This window comes from Scyliorhinus canicula, chromosome 4 (genome assembly GCF_902713615.1).
Source record: "Scyliorhinus canicula chromosome 4, sScyCan1.1, whole genome shotgun sequence".
NCBI lineage: Eukaryota > Metazoa > Chordata > Chondrichthyes > Carcharhiniformes > Scyliorhinidae > Scyliorhinus > Scyliorhinus canicula.
In genome coordinates this window covers 206,272,049-206,295,304 of record NC_052149.1, presented here as the reverse complement: position 1 = coordinate 206,295,304, position 23,256 = coordinate 206,272,049, and the positions used below count along the sequence as shown (strand labels likewise).

The 23,256-nt window shown below is 46.1% G+C and overlaps 1 protein-coding gene across 2 annotated transcripts in view; it reads left to right on the top strand.

The window, feature by feature from the left end:
* LOC119965334 (solute carrier family 22 member 5-like) overlaps window positions 1–23,256 on the top strand; it is a 104,435-nt gene that overhangs the window by 66,566 nt on the left and 14,613 nt on the right. For both annotated transcript variants that reach the window (XM_038795955.1, XM_038795954.1), the window contains exons 6-8: window positions 5,891–5,991; window positions 14,793–15,007; window positions 18,460–18,642. In XM_038795955.1, the coding sequence (XP_038651883.1) occupies window positions 5,891–5,991; window positions 14,793–15,007; window positions 18,460–18,642 (499 nt within the window). The remainder of the gene's footprint in view (window positions 1–5,890; window positions 5,992–14,792; window positions 15,008–18,459; window positions 18,643–23,256) is intronic.

The following is a 23,256-nucleotide window of genomic DNA, read 5'->3' as shown; positions in this document are numbered from 1 at the left end:
GCACCGCCTTCGTCCGGTTGAACCCGGCCCGCCGCTTTGCCACCTCCGCACTCCAGTCCTGGTAGATTCGCACTACCGAATTCTCCCACTTGCTGCTCCTCTCTTTCTTGGCCCAGCGCAGCACACACTCCCGGTCGCTAAATCGATGGAACCTCACCAGCACCGCCCGCGGGGGTTCATTTGCCTTAGGCCTCCTGGCCAGCACTCTGTGAGCTCCCTCAAGCTCCAGGGGCAAATGGAAGGACCCCGCTCCCATCAACGAGCTCAACATCGTGGTCACGTAAGACGGGAGATCCGACCCTTCCAGCCCCTCCACCAGGCCCAGGATCCTCAAATTCTTTCGCCTTGTGCGAACGTCCAGCTCCTCCAAGCGGTCTTGCCACTTTTTGTGAAGTGCCTCGTGCAACTCCACTTTCCCCACGAGGACCACGGCCTCCTCCTCCCGCTCAGCGGCCTGTTGCTGCAACTCCCGAATGGACACCTCCTGAGCCGCCTGAGCCCCAAGCAGCTTGTTGGTAGTCGCATTCAGGGAGTCCAGCAACTCAGCCTTCAGCTCCGCAAAACAGCGCAGAAGAGAGGCCTGCTGCTCCTGCGCCCACTTCCACCAGTCCTCGGGTGTTCCGCCGGCCACCATTTTGTCCTTCTTCCCCCGCTTTTCTTGGGGAGCTGCTGCAGCTTTTTCCTTTGCTCCACTCCGGGTGAACACCATAAATTATGGGGAATGCTCCTCTAGACACCTTCCCCCACCGGGATTCATCGAGACAGCGCCGTTTGAGGCCCTCAAATCGGCCCAAAAGTCCTTAAGTAGCGGGAGCTGCGGTGCAGCTTAGCCGCAACTACAAAGCCGATTTTCTAGGAGTGGAGCACTCCTAGTCCAGGCCATCCACCGGTGGAGAATCTGAGAAGGGGTGTTCCCACACGGGGAAAAGTCCAAACAGCACCACTACGAGTCCTTAAAAGAGCCCCAAAGTCCAAAAATAGTGGGAGCCACTGAACGTGCGGCTTAGCTCCGCATCACCGCTACCGGAAGTCTGTCTCCGCTTCTTCAATGGCCTTGGTGAGATCTCTTCACAGTTCTTCCCTCTGCTGCTAGAATTCAGCTTTCATAAAGGCCCTCAGGTCAGCTTGAGACCTATAAGCTGGCCCTTCCCTGCATGCTTGCAGAGGCTTTCGTTTGCTGCTGTTCAGACAAATCTTGCACTGTTTCTGAGGGTCTGATAACCAAGAAACATTCTATTCCTGGGGGAAAATACTCCTTGAACCTTCACCCACGCCTTTTCATCGAAATTCCAACCCGTGCTGCCCAAAAAAGAGCTCTTTTCTGCAACCTTAGGCAGGAGCTGCCTATGTGTGCACACTCACTGCATGATGCACACCGGAAGTCCCAAACTATAATCTTTAAAGACAATTCGTAGACAATTTGAAGCTTTCAAATAATCACAGCTCATAAAAAGTCAAGGTCTGAAGTCAAAGTCTGAATACAGAGACAGTGAATAGTTCAGAACAAAGTTTAAATGCCTAAAACTCTCTCTCTCTCTGTCTCTGTTTGTCTCTGGAACTCTTGTCGCTCTTTCTCTTTATCTAACTACCCCTCCCCTTCTCTGTGTCTCCCTGACTCGCTCTCTTTCGCTCTCTCAACTTTCGCTGTCTCTATCAGTCTCTCTCTCTCTACGTAACTCTGTCTGTCTCTCTTTCTCTAAAATGGAACAAAATTAAAATACTGAACAAAATTTTTCATTCTCCTTCAAAAACTTTATCTGTGTCATTCCATTTAAGTCAATTTCCACTGATTAATTTTAGAGGCATTAGCTTTTCTTAGAGATGTATATTTCTTTGTGCAGATGACCTGCTTGCTGAAATGGTTACATTTTTGTACAGAATCAAAAGTGGTGGGAGAACTTGGCATGATGCCATCTCCATCCACTATGTGACCTTAGACATTACCCATCCTTTCTTTCAATTTTCAATGTTCATTATTTAACCGGTTTTTAGAAAGAGACATTACTGGATGTTTATTTTTCTTTTATTTCAAATGAGTTGAATTACTGCTGAATTTATCTGGACGGCTTGAAACGATCTGAAGTTATTCTCGACATGCATCCATTGTTAAGTTTCTAACCGTAACCTTGTATTGATTTTCCTCCCCATTTTTTCATTTTGGGAGGGGGGGGTTAGTCATCCTCAGATATTCCTGAACAAAACTAATTGAGTGTTTTAGCCCCTTTCTGATCTTTTGGACTTCACTTAATTTGATTTTTTTTTCTCTCCTTGAGACATTCCGGGACAGTCGTTAGCCGTAATTGTTGGCAGTTTTGTGAGGTATTTTGCTAGTTTGCCATTATCTGTACTTCTGTGTATCTCACCATTTTTCTCTGTTCCACAGAAATCACACCCATCTTTGATCATTGTTTTTTTTTACCAGAGTATTTTGCTCTTCAAAAACCAAAAAATGTTTTAAACTGACTTTTTTACTCATTTGGCCTTGATACTAGATTTATTGGATGTTACCCTCACCGTCTGTCCCGCCTTGCCAAGTGATTCTAATTTTAGGCGGTCAAAGGTTTGACTACTCGCCTTGTCCACCGGCTCGAGCGGCGTCCAGCTCAGCAAATCCTTCCAGACTTACACTAAATGTTAGGGGTGAAAATATTCACACAAAGGCCTGAATATCAGTAACAAAGCAGTTTACTATGTCAGAATTCTGGGAGACAAGGTTTGGGAACTCCGCAGTCCCTGACAGCACCTTATCTCACTTAAGCTTAAACTCACATGAGTTAATATACAGATTCAAGGCGGATAGCCTAATGACTTGGTTCTTTTCCCATATGTGCCTTCCTTTTTTTTAAGACCTTGGCTGTTTTAACTATTTCTTTCTCTGTCAATTTTATACCCAATTTTAATGCATTAGTTTTCCCCCAGTGGCCATTTTTCTTCTAAATTTTTATGCAATTCTCCTGACAATTGTCTCAGTTGCTTGGAATATTCCGGATATTGTTCTCACAAGGTTTGAAGCGCGCTTCCACTATCAGAGGTTGTATCTAACGTGTTACCCATCTTTAACACTATTGGCAGTTAATGATCCTTGCGATTATTGTTTATTAGCAAAATGGTCCTGGACCACTTTATTCAATCGTAAATTTAAACGGAGTTATCCTGCTCCGTTGCCCAATTCAGGCAGGCTCATCCGTGCCTGCAAGCCTATCTAACTACAAGGTTATAACATCCTTGTTATATTTTTAACTTAGGGTTGATCACGCACCCTTCTAAAGCCTCTTATCGCGGGGGCACTTTTAAACAAAAGCAAGGATCATGATAATGCCGAAACCTCTTCTGTGGCTATTACTGTAGGGGCTACACTCCCTCCCTTTAAAGCACTAGTCCCCGACTATGCCCAGTGACGATTACTGTAGGGGTCACACTCCCTCCCTTAAAGCACTAGTCCCTGACTGTGCCAGTGACTATTACTGTAGGGGTCACACTCCCTCCCTTAAACGGGTTCGCCGGACTGACCTGGATTTCGTAGGAGCGTCCCTGAGCGCTGACAGTGGGGCTGATTCGTGGACGGTACAGCGGAGGGGAATACCAAAGTGGCAAAAATTTTACTCACAATGGTGGCCCAATTCCTCCTTCGCTCCCGAACTCGATCAGTCGCTTATGCCACCAGTCCCAGCGGAGACTCTTTGAAATCCCACTTCTGACACCAAATGTGAATGTCTCTTTAATTCACTTATCTATCAGTCCGTAAGAAACAGTCTCGAACACGCTCGTACTTAGAATATTCTTTATTGGGCAGCCCTCTAGGTATTCCAAAGAAACACCTCTGAGTGTGCCAAAGTTTTGCCCAAAGCATCCTATCTTTATATATTTTTTAAGGGGCTGTCCCTTACATTCACTTGAGCTTGCCTCCAGTACAGATTACAGCTTGTTTTTACCAAATGTTTAGTACATGATTAATTTGTTATTGTCATATTTTCAATACATAATTTTACAGACATTGAGGTTATCTATTGGCACATGAGCGTATAGCAATTTTAGCAAAACACCAGGTGCCCAGCCATGATTTATCAATGGCTCTTACATTTCATATTCCGTCATCCAGCCATCTTCCTTGTTTCTCAAGGCTATTTGGCTTACGGTCATGAATCGGCTCACGAATTCAAAAATAACTCCCTCCTTAGTAAATTTCCACTAATGTGTCCCATTAATTCTAGATGGTTCTAGCTATTAACCCTTGCTTCACATTCTCATTATCAGTTACCCACTTGCTAGGACAAATTCTAACCTGTATAACATTTCTGACGGTAACTACCCTGGTAAATACTGCGGATCTCTACAACTCTCCAACTCCGAGTTAATGTCATTTGCTCAGAGTGGCGGGAAAAGAGGAATTGCCCACCGGAATATTAAACTTCCTGCGCGCTTCTGTGTAGTTCCGCTCATCAGATCTTTGCAAGATCCTGACACCAGATCTTTACATCACAGGTCCAGCCTCCAATAATCCAGACACCAGAAGACGTAACCACGAGAGACCTTCCTTATTTGTATGTCTCAGTATTAGTCCTGCTGTATTTCTGTTCATAGCCATTGGGGTAACTGCAGAGAGGTTGTGAAGAAACAAAAGATAGGCAAATGTAATCTATTATTTATCTCAACCTCATTACTTCATTGAAACTGTGGTGAAAAGGTGAAAGGTCTTATGGAGATTTTCAGTCTATGTAATGTCTCAAACAGTCCACAACATACACACAATGCTACCACTGCGAATCAGCAGCTTCAGTATCTTCCATGCCACATTTACTTTCACTGTGTCCCCTCCCCCATGTTTCTAAAAAACCCATATTTCTAAAAACTAGGATTCAAAAAAGAATAGTGTTCAATGCTATTGCCATTGAGTTGCTGACCATACCATTGCACTTCTCTTTCACACTTCTGGGTAATTATCTGAGAGAATGTTTCATAATAATTTGGCACTTAAAACAAATGTAAAATGTCTGAATCGCTCATTGGTTTTCATGCTAGTGAGCAAGGATTAATCGTGCACATAATATGCAAAATGTTAAGTCCCACCCACTACTCTCCACATTTTCAGTTCTGAAGGAGATTGCAGGAAGATCTATAATATATAACTTCATTACCATTTCTACTTAAAAATATACAAATATTATATAATAACCCTAACCCACAAAAACATTTTACCTATCCAAGCACGAAAAAGTGACAATGTTCCCCATTGAGGCCAGGATCATGAAGTGCAATATACCACTGCATTTTTAAAATGAGGGTTTATTCTGTTTATACTGAGCCCACCTTTTCTTATCTACAGGTGCAGTAGGAATTCTTACAACACCAGGTTAAAGTCCAACAGGATTCACCTGAGGAAGGAGCAGTGCTCCGAAAGCTAGTGATTTGAAACAAACCTGTTGAACTTTAACCTGGTGTTGTAAGACTTCTTACTGTTCCCACCCCAGTCCAATGCCAACATCTCCAGATGATATCTACGGCAAAGGAAAGAGAATGTGATAGTTTAGATTGCAATGTTTTCAAATACATTTTCTGGTTCATCCATGCCCAATATAATATAATAATATAATAATAATGTAATATATAATAATAATTGCTTATTATCACAAGTAGGCTTCAATAAAGTTACTGTGAAAAGCCCCTAGTCGCCACATTCCGGCACCTGTTCAGGAAGACTGGTGCGGGAATTAAACCCGCGCTGCTGGCCTTGTTTTGCATTACAAGCCAGCTGTTTAGCCCACTGTGCTAAACCAGCCCCCTTTGTACACTCAACATATACACTCAATATACACTCAACAGCAATTAATGATATTATTGTTGTTTTCCAATAATCCTTGATAACATGGAACCCTCTTTGTTTCCCTTCCAGCTTGAAGATATGAAGACTAAAAGTAAACAGTCTTATGCAATTATTCATTTGTTTAAAACCCGTAATATCCAAGCCATCACATTCATAAATGTCCTGATTTGGTAAGTATTTCATCAAATCATAGAACATACAAAGAGAAGGACGCATTCAGCCCATTGACTCTGGACTGAATTTTACAGAGAAGTGAGTTCCACTTCCTGCTTTTCTCCGTATTCCTTGCAAATTTTTCCCTCTTCAGGTATTTACCCAATTCCCATTTGAAAGTTACATTTGTATCGGCAACCTTACCAGGCAGTGCGTTCGAATGTTGCAGGAAAAATGTTTTCACCAAATCACCTCAGATTATTTTGCCAATCACGGCCCGAACACAACTACTAAATCTTCATCATTTAATATGGCTCTGGTGAGGATCAGATTGGCACCTTCCACATCTAGATATCAGGCGGAGAAATGCGGTTCCCATGCAGTCAAGAGGAAGACGCCTGCTTGGGAACTAAACAGGAATGGCTGGACGTCACTCAGGAGGTGAGCAGCAGGAGGCTGGTCCCTCACTGAGCCCCAACTGGTTCAATTACATCGTCGGGTAAGAAAGATGAGTGGCATGCCCCGCTGAACTGCTTTAGGGCAGCACGGTAGCACAGTGGTTAGCGCAGTTGCTTCACAGCTCCAGGGTCCCAGGTTCCATTCCTAGCTTGGGTCACTGTCTGTGCGGAGTCTGCACGTTCTCCCCGTGTCTGCGTGGGTTTCCACCAGGTGCTCCGGTTTCCTCCCACAGTCCAAAGATGCGCTGGTTAGGTGGATTGGCCATGCTAAATTGCCCTTAAGTGTCCAAAAAAGGTTTGGTGGAGTTACAGGGATAGGGTGGCGGTGTAGGGATGGGGTGGAGGTATGGGCTTCGGTAGGGTGCTCTTTCCAAGGGCCGGTGCAGACTCGATAGGCCAAATGGCCTCCTTCTGCACTGTAAATGCTATGATTCAATGATGATTCTAACTTCCCCAGTCACCTAGCTTGGTTCTTCACAGCGCTCCCCAGACCAATACAACTAGCAGATCCACATATTCCTCTACTTCAAGGCACCTGCTCACATTAACAGCCACCACTTAACAGCCGCTATTAAACTCCCCTTCCATCTAGTTTCACTCTCAGATCCATTTCTGGGGCTGGTTTAGCTCACTCAGCTAAATCGCTGGCTTTTAAAGCAGACCAAGCAGGCCAGCAGCACGGTTCGATTCCCGTACCAGCCTCCCCGGACAGGCGCCGTAATGTGGTGACTAGGGGCTTTTCACAGTAACTTCATTGAAGCCTACTCGTGACAATAAGCGATTTTCATTTCATTTTTCATTTCTCGCAGTCACTCTCCTCAAATGTTGTCATTCCATCTACTCAACAGATTCTATTTCTCACACTCATTTTCCTCTTCCTTTGCTCCTTGCGTAAGAATGCAGAACACCAGAGAGAGAGAGAGACAGAGGACTGGAGGTATCCTTCTAGTCAGCACCATTTTGTTCCAGTCAGCACCATTTTGACCACTGCAGAGAACGATGCTCTGAAGATAAGCAGAGTCTTGGAATGCAAGGCAAATGGTGATGGAACAATAGTTTCCCAGCTACCTGCGGCAGCTTCAGATATCACGCAGCCACCTGAGGCAACACTCAGCCTGAAACCAGCAATCACTGAAATATGATTATTATTATTATTTAAAATGTTGCAGCAATGATTAATTCATAGAATTTACAGTGCAGAAGGAGGCCATTTGACCCATCGAGTCTGCACCGGCTCTTGGAAAGAGCACCCTACCCAAGGTCAACACCTCCCCCTATCCCAATAACCCAGTAACCCGACCCAACACTAAGGGCAATTTTGGACACTAAGGGCAATTTACCATGGCCAATCCAACTAACCTGCACATCTTTGGACTGTGGGCAGAAACCGGAGCACCCGGAGGAAACCCACGCACACACGGGGAGGATGTGCAGACTCCGCACAGACAGTGACCCAAGCCGGAATCGAACCTGGGCCCCTGGAGTTGTGAAGCCATTGTGCTATCCACAATGCTACCGTGCTGCCCATAATGCTACCGTGCTGCCCATATGCTACCGTTCTGCCCATAGTTGCATTGAACCTTTTCCCCAACTTAATTCTAATTTTTATCTTTCGTTTACCACAGGTCCTCAAACATTACTCAACAGCTGGTTGGTACCAGACGAGGAGGCAGACTCCTCAGAGGTTTTGACACATCCTGGGGAAGCACAATCACATAACTCAGATGCATGCTCTACCAAATCAGATACACATCCCACAGCCGGGCCTCAGAGACAGCTGCTTTGGGAGACACACATCAGGTGGCCAATACAGCAGTGGACATTCCTCGTTGAAGAGTGCAAGATCTTCCAAGTTCTTCTTAACTGATTAAGATACTGACCTTCAGGAGTCATGGATGAGCAGGACCATTGACAGACAGATCAATTGCTAGCATTCTGACTTCTCAGTCAGAAAATTGTGGATTCAAGGGCCACAATAATTACACAAAATTTAAAGCTGACACTCTACTGCAATTCTGAAGGTGTGACACACTGTCAACTCACATGATTTTCAGATCAGGCATTAAGCAGAGACTTCTTCTGGTCTCTCCATTGCATGTAAAAGATCCCATGGCATTATTTCGAATTAACCCAGTGCAGTTATCCTGGTGTAAAAACAAAAAATGCTGGTTAAGCTCAGCAGGCCTAGCAGCATCTATGGAGAGAAATAGTAAATGTTTAGAGTCCATGGGCGCGATTCTCCGCCTCCACGCCGAGTGGGAGAATCGCGGGAGGGCCGCTCTGGCGCCCCCCCCGCGATTCTCCCACCCCCCCAAAATGGCATGTCGCATTTTGCGACACGCCGCCCGGAGAAACGCGGGCCGCCATTTTTCACGGCTGGCCGCGTTTCTCCGACCCGGATGGGCCGAGCGGCCTGCCGTTCACGGCCGGTTCACGACGGCGGCAACCACACCTGGTCGCTGCCGTCGTGAACATGGCGCCAGATGCTTGTTTGGGGCTTCTGGGGGGCAGAGAGGGGAGTGAGCACCACGACCGTGCTCTGGAGGGGACTGGCCCGCGATCGTGCCCACCGATCGTCGGGCCGGCGTCTCAACGGGATGCACTCTTTTCCCTCCACCGCCCCGCAAGATCAAGCCGCCACGTCTTGTGGGGCAGCGGAGAGGAAGACGGCAACCGCACATGCGCGGGTTGGAGCCGGCCAACCCGCACATGCGCGGCTGACGTCATTAGGCGCGTCGGCCGCGTCATTCTCGGCGCACCGGGCCTTGACGCCAGCGACAAGGCCCGGCGGCCGAGATTCATGGCACAGCCCTCCTAGCCCCCCGGCGGGGGGAGAATAGGGGGCCAGGAGCGGCCTCCATGCCGGCGTGAACCTCTCCGAGTTTCACAACGGCATCAGGCCTGGCGGAGAATTCCGCCACATATGACTTCTACAGAACAGAAAAGGGAATCGAGATTTAACGATTGGGGAAGAATAGAAGGTCAGGGATAGGTTGGAGCTCAGGTAAGATTGATAAAGATTTCGTGGACACAAGACAAAAGGGGTTGTTAATGGTAGCATGAAGGTCAGAAAGCAGAATGTGTTAATAGGAGCATAAAGGTCAGTGCTCAGTGAAAGCAAAACTGAAAAACAAAAGGGAAAAGGTGGCCCTGTGGGAGAGGCATACGTTGCATTTGGGGCAAAGCAAGGAAAACAAAAGGGGTCAAGATGGAGGGGAAAGTTCAAAGTCTAAAGTCGTTGAACACAACGATGAGTCTAGAAAGCTGCAACATGCCTAATTAGAAGATGATGTCTTGTTTTCTCAGCTTGCGTTCGACATCACTGCAGCAGGCCAAGGAGGCACATGTGGGCATCAGGACAAGGCAGTTGAAATAGCAAGCAGCAGGAAAGTTGGGGTCATATTTGTATACAGAGTGAAGGTGCCCCTCAACGCAGTCACCCAGTCTGCGTTTAATCTCCAAAATGTAGAGGAGACATCTTTGGGAGCAGCGGTTACAGTAGACGAAATTCAAGGAGGCATGTTACTGGCTGCCTAACTTGAAATGAGTGTTTGAGCTCTTGGGGAGTGAGGAGGTAAAGGGGCAGGTGCTGCACCTTCTTTGACTGCATGGGAAGGTGTTGTCGGAAGAAGATGCAGGATTGGAGGCAATGAAGGAGTGGACCAGTAGTGGTCTATGAGGAATGCTGAAAGGGGGGTGAGGGGAAGATGTGTTTAGTGGTGGCATCATGTTGGTATTGACGGGTATGGCGGAGGATGATTCTGTTCAGGTTAAAAGCGAGGACAAGAGACCCTGTCACGGGAGGGCAGAGGTGCGGGAGATGGGTTAGACTCGGTTGAGTGCCCTGTTAAACCTTGGTTAAGGAAAAAGGCAGAGCTGACAGAAACATTGGGCTGGATTCTCCGGTTGCCGACACCGAAATCGCAGTCAGCGACGGGCCAGTGAATCCAAATTCCCAACAGAATCAGGGCAGGCGCCTCTTCCACGATGCTCCGCCCCCTAAAAAGCGACGTACTCTGTGGGTACGCGGCGCCTGAGGCCCACCCCTGATCTTCCGTCCCCAACCGGCCGAGTTCCCGACGGCTGGGTATCTCATGGTCTCACCCGTCGGGAACTCAGCGTGGCGGCTGCGGGCTCAGTCCAGTGCCATCAGAGTCAGGGGAGGGCCAATCCGCGGGCAGGGGTGGACATATTCGGGGCTGGGGGAACTGTGATGCGCAGTTCGGGGCATGCGAACCGGCCGAAGGGGGGCACTATTTAGTGGGCAGAGTCAGCTGGTTGCATCCTTGGGCTGCATCCGCCATGAAGCATGGCGCGGCAATTCTCCAGGCTGTATTGACAGCTAGAGCCAGATGCTCTATGCTGCCTCCCTGCTAGCCCCCAGCAAAACGGGGAATCGGTGGCCATTTTGCGCCAGTTGTCCCCCATTTCTACGCCGGCATGGGGACATAGTCGCGAAATCGGAGAATCCAGCCCATTGTTTTTGGAAGTAGCATAATCATAACCTATCCGACCGAGGCAAAGGAATTGAGAGAATGGGATGGAGTCCTCGCAGGGTGTGAGGAGCTGTTGTCGATGTAGCTGTGAGAGTTGGTGCGTTTGTACTGAACATTGGTGCTTAGTTCATCACTAGAAATGGAGACAGAGGTCAAGAAAGGGAAGGGAAGGGTGTTGGAGATGGACCATGTGAAGGACAGAGAGGGGTTGAAATAGCAAGCAAATTTTTTTCCAGATTCAGATGAGAGGATGAAGTGGCACCAATATAGTAATCAATGTCATGGAGAAAGAGTCATGGGAGGGGGTATGAGTAGGACTGGAACAAACAATACTCCAACTATCCCACAAAAAGACAGGCATAACCGGGGCCCAGGTGGGTGCCCACAGCCACACCTTTCATTTGCAGGAAGTGCAATAAGTAAAAGGAGAAACTGTTGAGTGAGGGAACAAATCTACCCAGGCAGAATAGTGATGGATAGGGATTGTTCGAGCCTCTGCTCGAGGAAGAAACATTCAATCCTGAAACCTTCCTGGTGGGAGTGGAGGTGTAGGGTGATGAATGTTGGAAATTATGTGTCTGTTGCAGTAATCTTATTAAAATAATTTAGGTTCAGGTATCCAGATTATTTATGTCTGCTCAGTTAAGCAGGCTGTGACGTCACTCATGGGAGGGACTGGGTTTGATTTTGAGTTTCGTTTTTCAGCACTGCCTTGTTTCTGCTGTTCTTAATTTCATTTTTAGAGATCTGCTTTGTTTCCTGAGAAAAGGAAGTGTGCTTCTCAGACTGACTTCTGAAAGCTTCTCTTCCAAGGACTTTGTGCATAAATCTGGAAGCCACTGTATTAACTGGATTAAGAAGTGGCATTTGACCTGTGTGTGTAGATTTTGCGGAAGTGAACTTTTAGAAGTAGATGGGAAAGTAGGAACTGTTTAACTGTTAATTGGAAAGATCTTTTTTTTCCCCCGGATGTTAATGGAGTTAATCCTGTGTTAATAATAAAATTTGTTTGATTATAAAAGATCCCTAGTTTCTGTGGAATCATTCCTGGAGCGAAGGGTCCTTTCCTCACAGTTTAGAAATTAAAAAATTGTTGGGGTCTCGTCTGGTCTCCTAACATAAAGTGGGGTTTGGCTTGGGTACTGTGACAGTAGAGGGATTGGACATCCATAGCGAAGAAGATATGGTTAGAGCTGGGAAACTGGAAATTGTTGATGTGACGTCAGGTGTCAGCGTTATTGTGACTGTAGGTAGAAAGGCACCGGACAAGGCGAATGAGAATGGAGTCACGATAGGAATAAATGAGTTCAGTGGGGCTGGAACAGGCGGATACGATGGGTCAACCAGAGCAGTTCTATTTATGGATTGGGGAAGTAGGTAGAAGCAGTTGTGCCGGGCTGGGGTCTATGAGATTGGAAGCTCTGGAGGGAAGATCTCCAGAGGCGATGAGGTCAGTGACAATCCTGGAAACAATGGCTACCTTATTTTCACGCCATTATTAGCACTTTTTCAGCCCGTAACACCACCATTAATAATCCCTTTGTCTTGTGTCCATGGCATTTTTGTCAATTGATCCTTGGCTCCAATCTATTCCTGACTTTCTATACTGCCCCACCTCCTGCATGCCCTTTCCAACTATATAATCCATTATATTTCTACACCCCTTCTTTCCTGCAGAAAAGTCATATGGACTGCATGCTAACTCTGTTTCTCTCTCCACAGATGCTGCCAGACTTGCTGAGTTTATCCAACATTTTGTTTCATTTCAGATATTCAGCATCCGCAGTATTTTACTTTTATCTGACTTATCGTGGTGCCTTGACCAATATTTATCATAAATCAACATCACAAAAACAGATTATCTGGCAATTATCACATTGCTGTTTTCAGAGTTTGTTGTGGGTAGAATTGGCTACCACGTTTTCTACATTATGACTGTGGCTATACTTCAAAGTATGTAAAGTCCTTTGGGGCATTCTGAACTTCTGAAAGATGCAGTATAAATGCAACTCTTATTTAAATCTTCTAGAGTTCTGGAGCAGTAGCTGACAATGTGCAAGGTTTTGCCAATATTTCCAAAAGCAGTGCACTCATTTATTTTCATTTGTTCATGGGATGTGTGTATTACTGGCTAGGACGGCATATTTTACCCATCACTAGTTTCCCTTGAGAAGGTGGTGGTGGGCCTCCTTCTTGAATCACTGCAGTCCATATGGTGCAAGTTAACTACAGTGTGATTTGGAAGAGAGTCTAAGATTTTGACCCAGTCATGACGAAAGAATAGTGGTGTAGTTCCAAGTCAAGATGATATGTGACTTGGAGGAGAACTTGCAGGTGATGGTGTTCCCATTCATCTGCTGGCCTTGCCTTCTAGGTAGTGGAAGTCAAAGGTGCTTTTATAAGTTGCTGCAGCACATCTTGTAAATGGTACATACTGCTGCCACGGTACAGAGGAGGGTGTGAATTTTGAAGGTGGTCGATGGGATGCCAATCAAGTGGGTTGCTTTTTCCTGGATAGTATCAAACTGTTGAGTGTGGTTGGAGTTGCACTCATCCAGGCAAGTGGAGATAATTCCATCACATTCCTCACTTGTGCCTCGTAGATGGTGGACAGGCCTTTGGGAGTAAGAAGATGAGTTACATGGTCTCTTAGAGAGGTGTATAACTTGGCGAGAGTTTTGGGGAGTCCATTGACACCATTATGGATCACGTTTTTCTCACCCTGGGAAGGGTGAGCACCTTCATGAAGCATCAAACATGACTGATAATAATAATAAACACTTATTGTCACAAGTCGGCTTCAATGAAGTTACTGTGAAAAGCCCCTAGTCGCCACATTCTGGCGCCTGTTCGGGGAGACCGATGTGGGAATTGAACCCATGCTGCTGCCTTGTTCTGCATTCCAAGCCAGCTGTTTAGCCCACTGTGCTAAACCAAGAGCAGATGATTCCTGCATTCTCAATCTGTCATTGTAAATATGATGGAGGAAAACATCCCATTGGTCTTTCTGTGTCCCATTACTGTGCAGTAAAATGCCCTCCAGCTCTTGCAAGGATGTGCCATTTGCCATGAGCGGGAAGATGGAGAAGTGCACACCCTGTTCAAAGTGTTCTACTCCTTTATCCTTGTTGTCTCCTAATCCAGAGCCTCACATGCTGCCTCCTGATCTATGACTGAGTCTACCACTGCACAAGTGTACAAGGTGCAGCAAACGTTGGTGGGGTTCTCATGGGCTGAAGAACCCCAAAGACAATGACCACTTGTATCTGAGCAGTCAGTGCAGGGAAATCGATAACGTACCTCTGCTGAAGTCACATTGGTAACAATATGGGCAAGTTAATACAAACAGACGAATTAGAATAAGCCGCAGGTCACTCGACCCATTGAACCCGCTCCACCACTCAATAAGCTTATTGCTGATCCGATTGAAAACTGAACTCCAGAAACCCGCCTACCCGTAATGACCTTTCACCCCCTGCTGATAAGAAACTATCTGCCTCTGCCTTAAAAGTATTCAAAGACTCTGTTCCCACCGACATTTGAGGAAGAGAGTTCCAAAGATTCTTGTACCTCAAGAGGAAAAAAAAGCTCTGCACCCCTGCCTTTTCAAGAAAACACTTTTTTGCATGGCGGAGAGAGTAAATTTAGAACGTTAGCTACCTTGAGGGAATGTTCCTGTTTGCCTCCTAACATTTGACATAAATGGAAAGCAGATCTGCTGTCTTCCCCCTTGTTGGGAAATGATAGGTGGAACAGGGAACACAACTAAGAGAGAAAGTCCCAGTCAAACCATAATGGAAACAGAGTGATTGAGAGGAAGGTTTACAAAATGGTTTTACAAGAAGATTTTCCATTTTGTTGCAGGATGATTCTGTCATTTGGATACTATGGTCTATCTTTGAACACAACCAATCTCCATGGTGATGATTATTTGAACTGTTTCTTTTTGGCTGCCATTGAAGTTCCGGCCAGTGTAACAGCTTGGCTTTTTCTCCGGAGCTTTTCGCGAAGGTTCAGCATTTCAACCACAATCTTCCTTGGCGGAAGTGTCCTTTTCTTCATCCAGCTCATACCTTCAAGTAAGTTTTTACAAAGCAGCTAAAATTATTGTAAACTACCTTTGTAAAATATTTCAAAGCCAAATTTCATGATGTGACATAAAAATGGTGTAGGATTTGATTACGGGTCACAAGTTACCCAAAAGAATCCAAGAGATGCAAATGGTTTTTAGTGATTTATTGGGAAGTGACAAAACGATAATTCAAATGCAACAAATAATCAGTATAAGTAGACATGCGGCCCATAACAGGATGGTTTAATAATCCTTGAACGGATTCATGGACAAGAAGAGGCAAAGTGGTTTGGTCTCTGTAGGTCATGGCAACAATCTCTTCTCCTTTAGCTGTAGCTCTCTTCTGACATGAGTTTCCCTTCCCGAGTGTCTGTCTACGTACCGAAGGTCAGGGGGGGCTATTGAATATCTCATCCCAATCATCTATTCAATTACATCTTAATACTCTGTTGCCCAATTGCCAGGGAGCAGGTACCCAAAGTAGACCCCTCCTCTTCAAGCCCCTTTGCTGTGAGGTTATCTCCCCTCTCATCCTTATGGACATCTGGCTATCTTCCTGCAGACAGATGTCTGAAGATATGTGGACATGAAATCATGTCAGGTCTAGGAATGAATATTCTAAGGATTATGCCTGGAACTATTACCTTGACAGAGAGAACAGGCCTGTGCAGTCCTGTGTGCTGGTAGACTGCCGTAAAACCTTTCTAATAAGAGCCAGAGAATAATTTCCATTGAATTTAATTGATTTCATTAGATGTCATATTCAGGATATTAGCCATTTCTTTCAACAATGCAATCCTCAATGGATTTTAACATTTTTGTACAAGATTTCACAAACAATGTGCTGGATTCTCATTATTCGGACTATGTCCTCACGCCAGCGTCAAAACGGTGGAGTTTTCCGCCAGAAAACCGGCATTAAAGGGACACGAATTCACAGCCCTGTAAAGGGCTAGCAGGGACCCGGAGTAGATCTCGCAGCTTTTGCTGCAGATACGGGACCCGCACTTCCGGGTCAGAGGCCGCGCATGCGCACGGCGGCGGCCTCCAGCAGCCGCGCCATGCTCCATGGTGGACACGGACCGCGGAGCTAGACCCACAAAAGAGAACCCCCTGATCAACCGTGTGCCCAACCCTCAACCCCTACACAAGCATTTCTCGGCTGTCTATAAGGCCCCCCCGCCCTCCGATCGGCCCACCCTTGACGAGGGAGGCCGCGGACTGTCCGCAGCCGTCACGCGAGTATCCCGACCAGCTGGAGCACATTAATTCCACACCGTTGGGACTTTGGCCGGTCGGGGGCGGAGCGGGCCTCTGGCAATGGCCCCAGGTAGGTCCCAGGCAGAATACGCCGCTTTTCAGGGTCCGCAGAATCGGGGAACCAGCTCCAGTCCCGATTTCTTGCGGGAACATGGATTCTCCGTCCCCGCGCCAGCTGCGATTTGGGCCCATGTAATTCTCTGGTCCTCTGGGCCAGGAATCATGTGGCTGGGATTTGCTGCAGGTATTTCCCAGCTTGGCCATGATGTGGTGGACATTGTGGTGGGCCAAGGGGTAACTCCTTTTTCGAGTTGCCCCAAAAGTCTATCTGAGGGCCAAGCTTCCCCCCCCCCCCCCCACCCCGCCACCCACAATCCAAGACCTGCCCATTCCACCCCACCAGACTCTCCCCACCTCCTCCCAGAGACTCTTTAAATAAAGAGATCCCCCCAGAGATCCCCTAAATAAAGAGATGCCCCAGAGACCACTAGATAGGGAGAACCCCAGTAAAGGGACCCCTGTCAAGAAACTCCCCCACCCAGATAAGAAACCCTTGTCAGAAAGTCTACAAATAAGAGACCCTTGTCAGGAAGCCCCCCAGAAAAGGACCCCTGGAAGCTGGAGAGCAATCCAGACAGATACAGTGAAAAAATTACTGTTTCTGCATATACCTGCTGGCTCAGACAGAGGAAGCACCACGTGTCAGTTCCTGGAAAGAGAAACCAGAGACCCGTTTAAATGCCTCCGATCCTTCAGCAGCAAGCTATTCATTAATTTCTCTCACTGGACTGTGATTTACTGCTTCCATACACACACACACACAGCTGTCAGTGTTCCTTCATTCCTCTTCCTACACTGTTGAGTAGTTCTGAAGTGCTCCAACCACAATATTTATAAACATCAACCACTTCAAAGAGAGTTAAGTGCTGTCAATTTGCAGATTGCCCCTTCAACATCACTCAAGCGTGAAGGGGATGGTGGGTGAAAAAGCTTGAATTTTTATTCTCTTTACAAGATGCTTGTGCTGGATTCTTCGGTCTCCCAGCCATGTGTTTTTCGGCTGTGCGCTGTTCCCTCAAATCTATACTCTATACATCTATACTCCCGCCGCTTGTCAATGGGATTTCCCATTGAAGCCACCCCACGCTGCCAGGAAACTCACCGGTTGAGGTGCGCTGCAGGCAGGAAAGGTGAATCGCAACGGCCAGAGAATTCCAGCTGTCATATAAATTTAAGTTGTTGTTGAAACCTGTGCAGAATGGGTGAGGTGCCTTCATTCAATGTGCCTCACTCCGACCGGCTACGTAATTACAATACCTAGAAGGATTAAGGGACTTTTTTGGAAGCTTGCTCTCAATGCAGAACTGCATCTATTAGGAACATGTAATGCAAATTTGGGAGTCATGCTTTTCCATCTATAAATGTTAACGGGTGAGGAGCATCACCGCTGATTTCCAACAGTATTACAGTTGGTTTAAGGCTTCAGGTTGGAAGCATGTATTTCAAAATTGTCCCACATGTCAGGTATGATAGGATTCGACACCTGGAATACAGTTCACAAGATTAGCCCCTGAGGTGATAGGGCTGTCCTATGATAAAAGGCTGAGTAAATTGAACCTATATTCTGGAATTTAGAGGAATGAAAGGTGTTCTCACTGAAACATACATGATTCTGAAGGTATTTGACAGAGATATGGAATACACTGGCCAGGGAATCCAGAACTCAGGGTTACAATTTTTTGAAACAGAGGCCGATCATTTAGAACTGAGCTGAGGAGAAATGTCTTCACTCAAAGGGCTATGAATCTTTGAAATTCTCGACTGCAGAGGTGCACCATCATTAATTACATTTCAGGCCGGAATTGACAAATCTTTGGCTTCCCAGAAAATTAAGGGGCATGGGGAGCAGACGGAAAAATGGAGTTGAAGCCCAAGATCAGCCATGCTCACATGGAATAGACAGCCAGGTCGATGTGCTGCGTTGTCCATTTCTGCCCCAGGATGCTCCATTCACACTCACCGCCGAGATCTTAACGTCCCGCTGCAAGTCAATGGACTTTTGGATGGCCCGCTGTATCCCCCACAACAGCTCGCACCATGGCAGGGCTTGAAAATCCCAGCCCTTGTTTTAATGTGTTCTTACATTCTCATAAACCAGTGCACCTTCCACTAAATTTACAGTTACATTTTGTTTTCTAGATCTTTCAATAGTTACCACCCTGTTGGTGACGTTGGCAAAATTTGGAGTCGCAGCTGCCTTCACCATGATTTATATCTACAGTGCTGAACTTTACCCAACCGCAGTGAGAAATATGGGTGTAGGAACAAGCTCAACAGCCTCGAGGTTTGGCAGCATCATCTCGCCATACATTTTCTACCTTGGTAAATGAACAACTTAACTTCTGGATGCTTCAGTGAGAAGTTCAGGAGCGCATGCCAGGAGCAGCAACAGGCTTACCTAAAAATTAGGTGTTAAACTGGGTGACAAGCATGCCAAAAAGTGGAAATATTTTATAGACAAAGCTAAGTGATTCCTCAATCAAAGGGTGAAATCAAAGCTCTGCAGTCCCGCCACATCAAGTCATGAATGCTGATGGACAATTAAACAACTAAACAGAGGAGGAGGGTCCACAGATATGTTGATCCACAGATAGGGGAGCATCAGTACAAAAGGCAAGGCTGAAACCTTTGCAACCATCTGAACCCAGATATGCCGAGGTGCTGATCCATTTCGGTCTCCACCTAAGGTTCCCAGCACCACAGTTGCCAGCCTTTCAGCCAATTCCTCTCACTCTATGTGATATGAAGAAACAGAACAAAGAATAATACAGCACAGGAACAGGCCCTTCCGCCCTCCAAGCCTGCACTGGCCTAGCAGGGGCTGGTTTAGCTCACAAGGCTAAATCGCTGGCTTTTAAAGCAGACCAAGCAGGCCAGCAGCACGGTTCGATTCCCGTACCAGCCTCCCCGGACAGGCGCCGGAATGTGGCGACTAGGGGCTTTTCACTGGAACTTCATTGAAGCCTACTCGTGACAATAAGCTATTTTCATTTCATTTTCATTTCATGATACCACCCTCAGCACTTCCTTGTGCCGGATCCCTCTATACCCATCCTATCCATGTATTTGTCAAGATGCCTTTTGAATGCTGTTAATGTATCTCCTTCCACAACCTCTCCTGGCAACACGTTCCAGGCACTCACCACCCTCTGTGTAAAAATCCTACCTCGCACATCGCCTCTAAACTTTGCCAACGGACCATAAACCTATGCCCCCTGGTGACTGGCCCCTCCACCCTGGGAAAGAGTGCCTGCCCATCCACTCTATCCATGCCGTTCATAATTTTTAAACCTCTATCAGGGCGCCCCTCAATCACCATCATTCTAATGAAAACAGTCCAAGTCTATTCAGCCTCTCTGCATAGCTAACATCCTCAAGACCAGGCAATATCCTGGTATAACTCCTCTGTACCCGCTCCAAAGCCTCCACATCCTTCTGCTAGTGTGGCGACCCGAATTGTGTGCAATATTCAAGTGCGGCCTTACCAAGGTTCTTAGACTTTTTTTTTATAAATTTAGATTGCCCAATTATTTTCTCCAATTAAGGGGCAATTTAGTATGACCAATCCACCTAGCTTGCACATTTTTGGGTTGTGGGGGCGAAACCCACGCAGACACGGGGAGAATGTGTAAACTCCACACGGACAGTGACCCAGAGCCAGGATCGAACCTGGGACCTCAGCGCCGTGAGGCAGCTGTGCTAACCACTAGGCCACCGTGCTGCCCTAAGGTTCTTAGACTTGATGCCCCGTCCAGTGAAGGCAAGCATTCCATATGCTTTCCTGACTACCTTGTCAACTTGTGTTGCCACTTTCAAAGATCTGTAGACCTGTACGCCCAGATCTCTCTGACTTTCTATATTCCTGAGGGTTTTGCCATTTATTGTATATTCCCCTCTATGTTAGACCTACCAAAATGCATTACCTCACATTTGTCCCGATTAAAGTCCATTTGCCATTTCTCTGCCTAAGTCTTCAACCTATCTATGTCCTGCTATATCCTCTGACAATCCTCAACACTATCTGCCACTCCACCAACTGTGGTGTCATCCGCAAACTTACTAATCAGACAAACTACATTTTCCTCCAAATAGTTTATGTATACTACAAACAATAGAGGCCCCAGCACAGATCCCTGTGGAACATCGCTAGTCACAATCTTCCATTCAGACAATCTACTGATACCCTCTGCCTTCTCTGACCAAGCCAGTTCTGTATCCATCTTGCCACCTCAACTCTGATCCTGTGTGACTTCACCTTTTGTAACAGTCTACCATGAGTCACCTTGTCAAAGGCTTTACTGAAGTCCATGTAAACAACATCCACCACCCTCCCCATATCAATCATCTTTGTCACCTCCTCAGAAAACTCGGTCAAGTTAGTCAGGCACGACCTCCCCTTCACAAAACCATGCCGTGTATTTCTCATGAGTCCATTTGTTTCTAAATGGGTATAAATCCTGTCCTTGAGAATTCTCTCCAATAATCTATCGACTACCGACATGAGGCTCACCGGCCTATACTTTCCAGGATTAGGCCTGCTACGTTTCTTCAACAGCGATACCACATTAGCTATTCTCCAGTCCTCTAGGATCAACCTGTACCTAATGAGGACACAAAGATGTCAGTCAAGGCCCCAGCAATTTCCTCCCTGGCTTCCCTCAGTATTCTGGGGTAAATCCCATTAGGCCCAGGAGATTTATCTACCCTAATGTCCTTTAAAACACCCAATACCTCCTTTTTGATGTCAACATGGCCCAGACTATCTACACACCCTATCCAAGAATCGTCTTCCACAAAGTGCTTTCCTTTGGTGAGCACTGATGCAAAATACTAATTTAGTACCTCGCACATTTCCTCTAGCTCAACACAGATTCCTCCCACTGTCCTTAAGTGGTCCAATCCTTTCCCTGGCTACCCTCTTTCTTTTTACATATGAATAAAAAGCTTTAGGATTCGCCTTAATCCTACTTGCCAAGGACTTTTCATGAATCCTTCCGAGCCTTCCTAATTTCCCACTTAAGTACCTTCCTACTTTCTTGATACTCCTCAAGGACTCTTCGACTGTCCCCATCCCTCTAGACCATACAAAAGTCCCCTTTTTCTTTTGATGAGGTTCACAATATTGTTCGTTATTTCGTTAACTATTCGGAAGGACAGAGTGGATGGCAAGGGAGGTGGTGTTGCTCTGTTATTTAAGGATGACATCCGGGCAATAGTAAGGGATGACATCGGTGCTATGGAAGATAAGGTTGAATCCATTTGGGTGGAAATCAGGAATAGTAAGGCGAAAAAGTCACTGATAGGAGTAGTCTATCGGCCACCAAATAGGAACGATATGGTGGGGCAGGCAATAAAAAAAGAAATAACTGATGCATGTAGAAATGGTACAGCAGTTATCATGGGGGATTTTAATCTACATGTCGATTGGTTTAACCAGGTCGGTCAAGGCAACCTTGAGGAGGAGTTTATAGAATGTATCCACGATAGTTTCCTAGAACAGTATGTAATGGAACCTACGAGGGAACAAGCGGTCCTAGATCTTGTCCTGTGTAATGAGACAGGATTGATTCATGATCTCATAGTTAGGGATCCTCTCGGAAGGAGCGATCACAATATGGTGGAATTTAAAATACAGATGGAGGGTGAGAAAGTAAAATCAAATACTAGTGTTTTGTGTTTAAACAAAGGAGATTACAAGGGGATGAGAGAAGAACTAGCTAAGGTAGACTGGGAGCTAAGACTTCATGGTGGAACAGTTGAGGAACAGTGGAGAACCTTCCAAGCGATTTTTCACAGTGCTCAGCAAAGGTTTATACCAACACAAAGGAAGGACGGAAGAAAGAGGGAAAATCGACCGTGGATATCTAAGGAAATAAGGGAGAGTATCAAATTGAAGGAAAAAGCATATAAAGTGGCAAAGATTGCTGGGAGATTAGAGGACTGGGAAATCTTTAGGGGGCAACAGAAAGCTACTAAAAAAGCTATAAAGAAGAGTAAGATAGAGTATGAGAGTAAACTTGCTCAGAATATAAAAACAGACAGTAAAAGTTTTTGCAAATATATAAGACAAAAAAGAGTGGCTAAGGTAAATATTCGTCCTTTAGAGGATGAGAAGGGAGTTTTAATAATGGGAAATGAGGAAATGGCTGAGGAACTGAACAGGTTTTTTGGGTTGGTCTTCACAGTGGAAGACACAAATAACAGGCCAGCGACTGATAGAAATGAGGCTATGACAGGTGAGGACCTTGAGAGGATTGTTATCACTAAGGAGGGAGTGATGGGCAAGCTAATGGGGCTAAAGGTAGACAAGTCTCCTGGCCCTAATGTAATGCATCCCAGAGTGCTAAAAGAGATGGCTAGGGAAATTGCAGATGCACTAGTGATAATTTACCGAAATTCACTAGACTCTGGGGTGGTCCCGGTGGATTGGAAATTAGCAAAAGTGACGCCACTGTTTAAAAAAGGAGGTAGGCAGAAAGCAGGAAATTATAGGCCAGTGAGCTTAACTTCGGTAGTAGGGAAGATGCTGGAATCTATCATCAAGGAAGAAATTGCGAGGCATCTGGATAGAAATTGTCCCATTGGGCAGACGCAGCATGGGTTCGTAAAGGGCAGGTCATGCCTAACTAATTTAGTGGAATTTTTTGAGGACATTACCAGGGCAGTAGATAACGGGGAGCCGATGGATGTGGTATATCTGGATTTCCAGAAAGCCTTTGACAAGGTGCCACACAAAAGGTTGCTGCATAAGATAAAGATGCATGGCATTAAGGGTAAAGTAGTAGCATGGATAGAGGATTGGTTAATTAATAGAAAGCAAAGAGTTGGGAAAAATGGGTGTTTCTCTGGTTGGCAATCAGTAGCTAGTGGTGTCCCTCAGGGATCCGTGTTGGGCCCACAATTGTTCACAATTTACATAGATGATTTGGAGTTGGG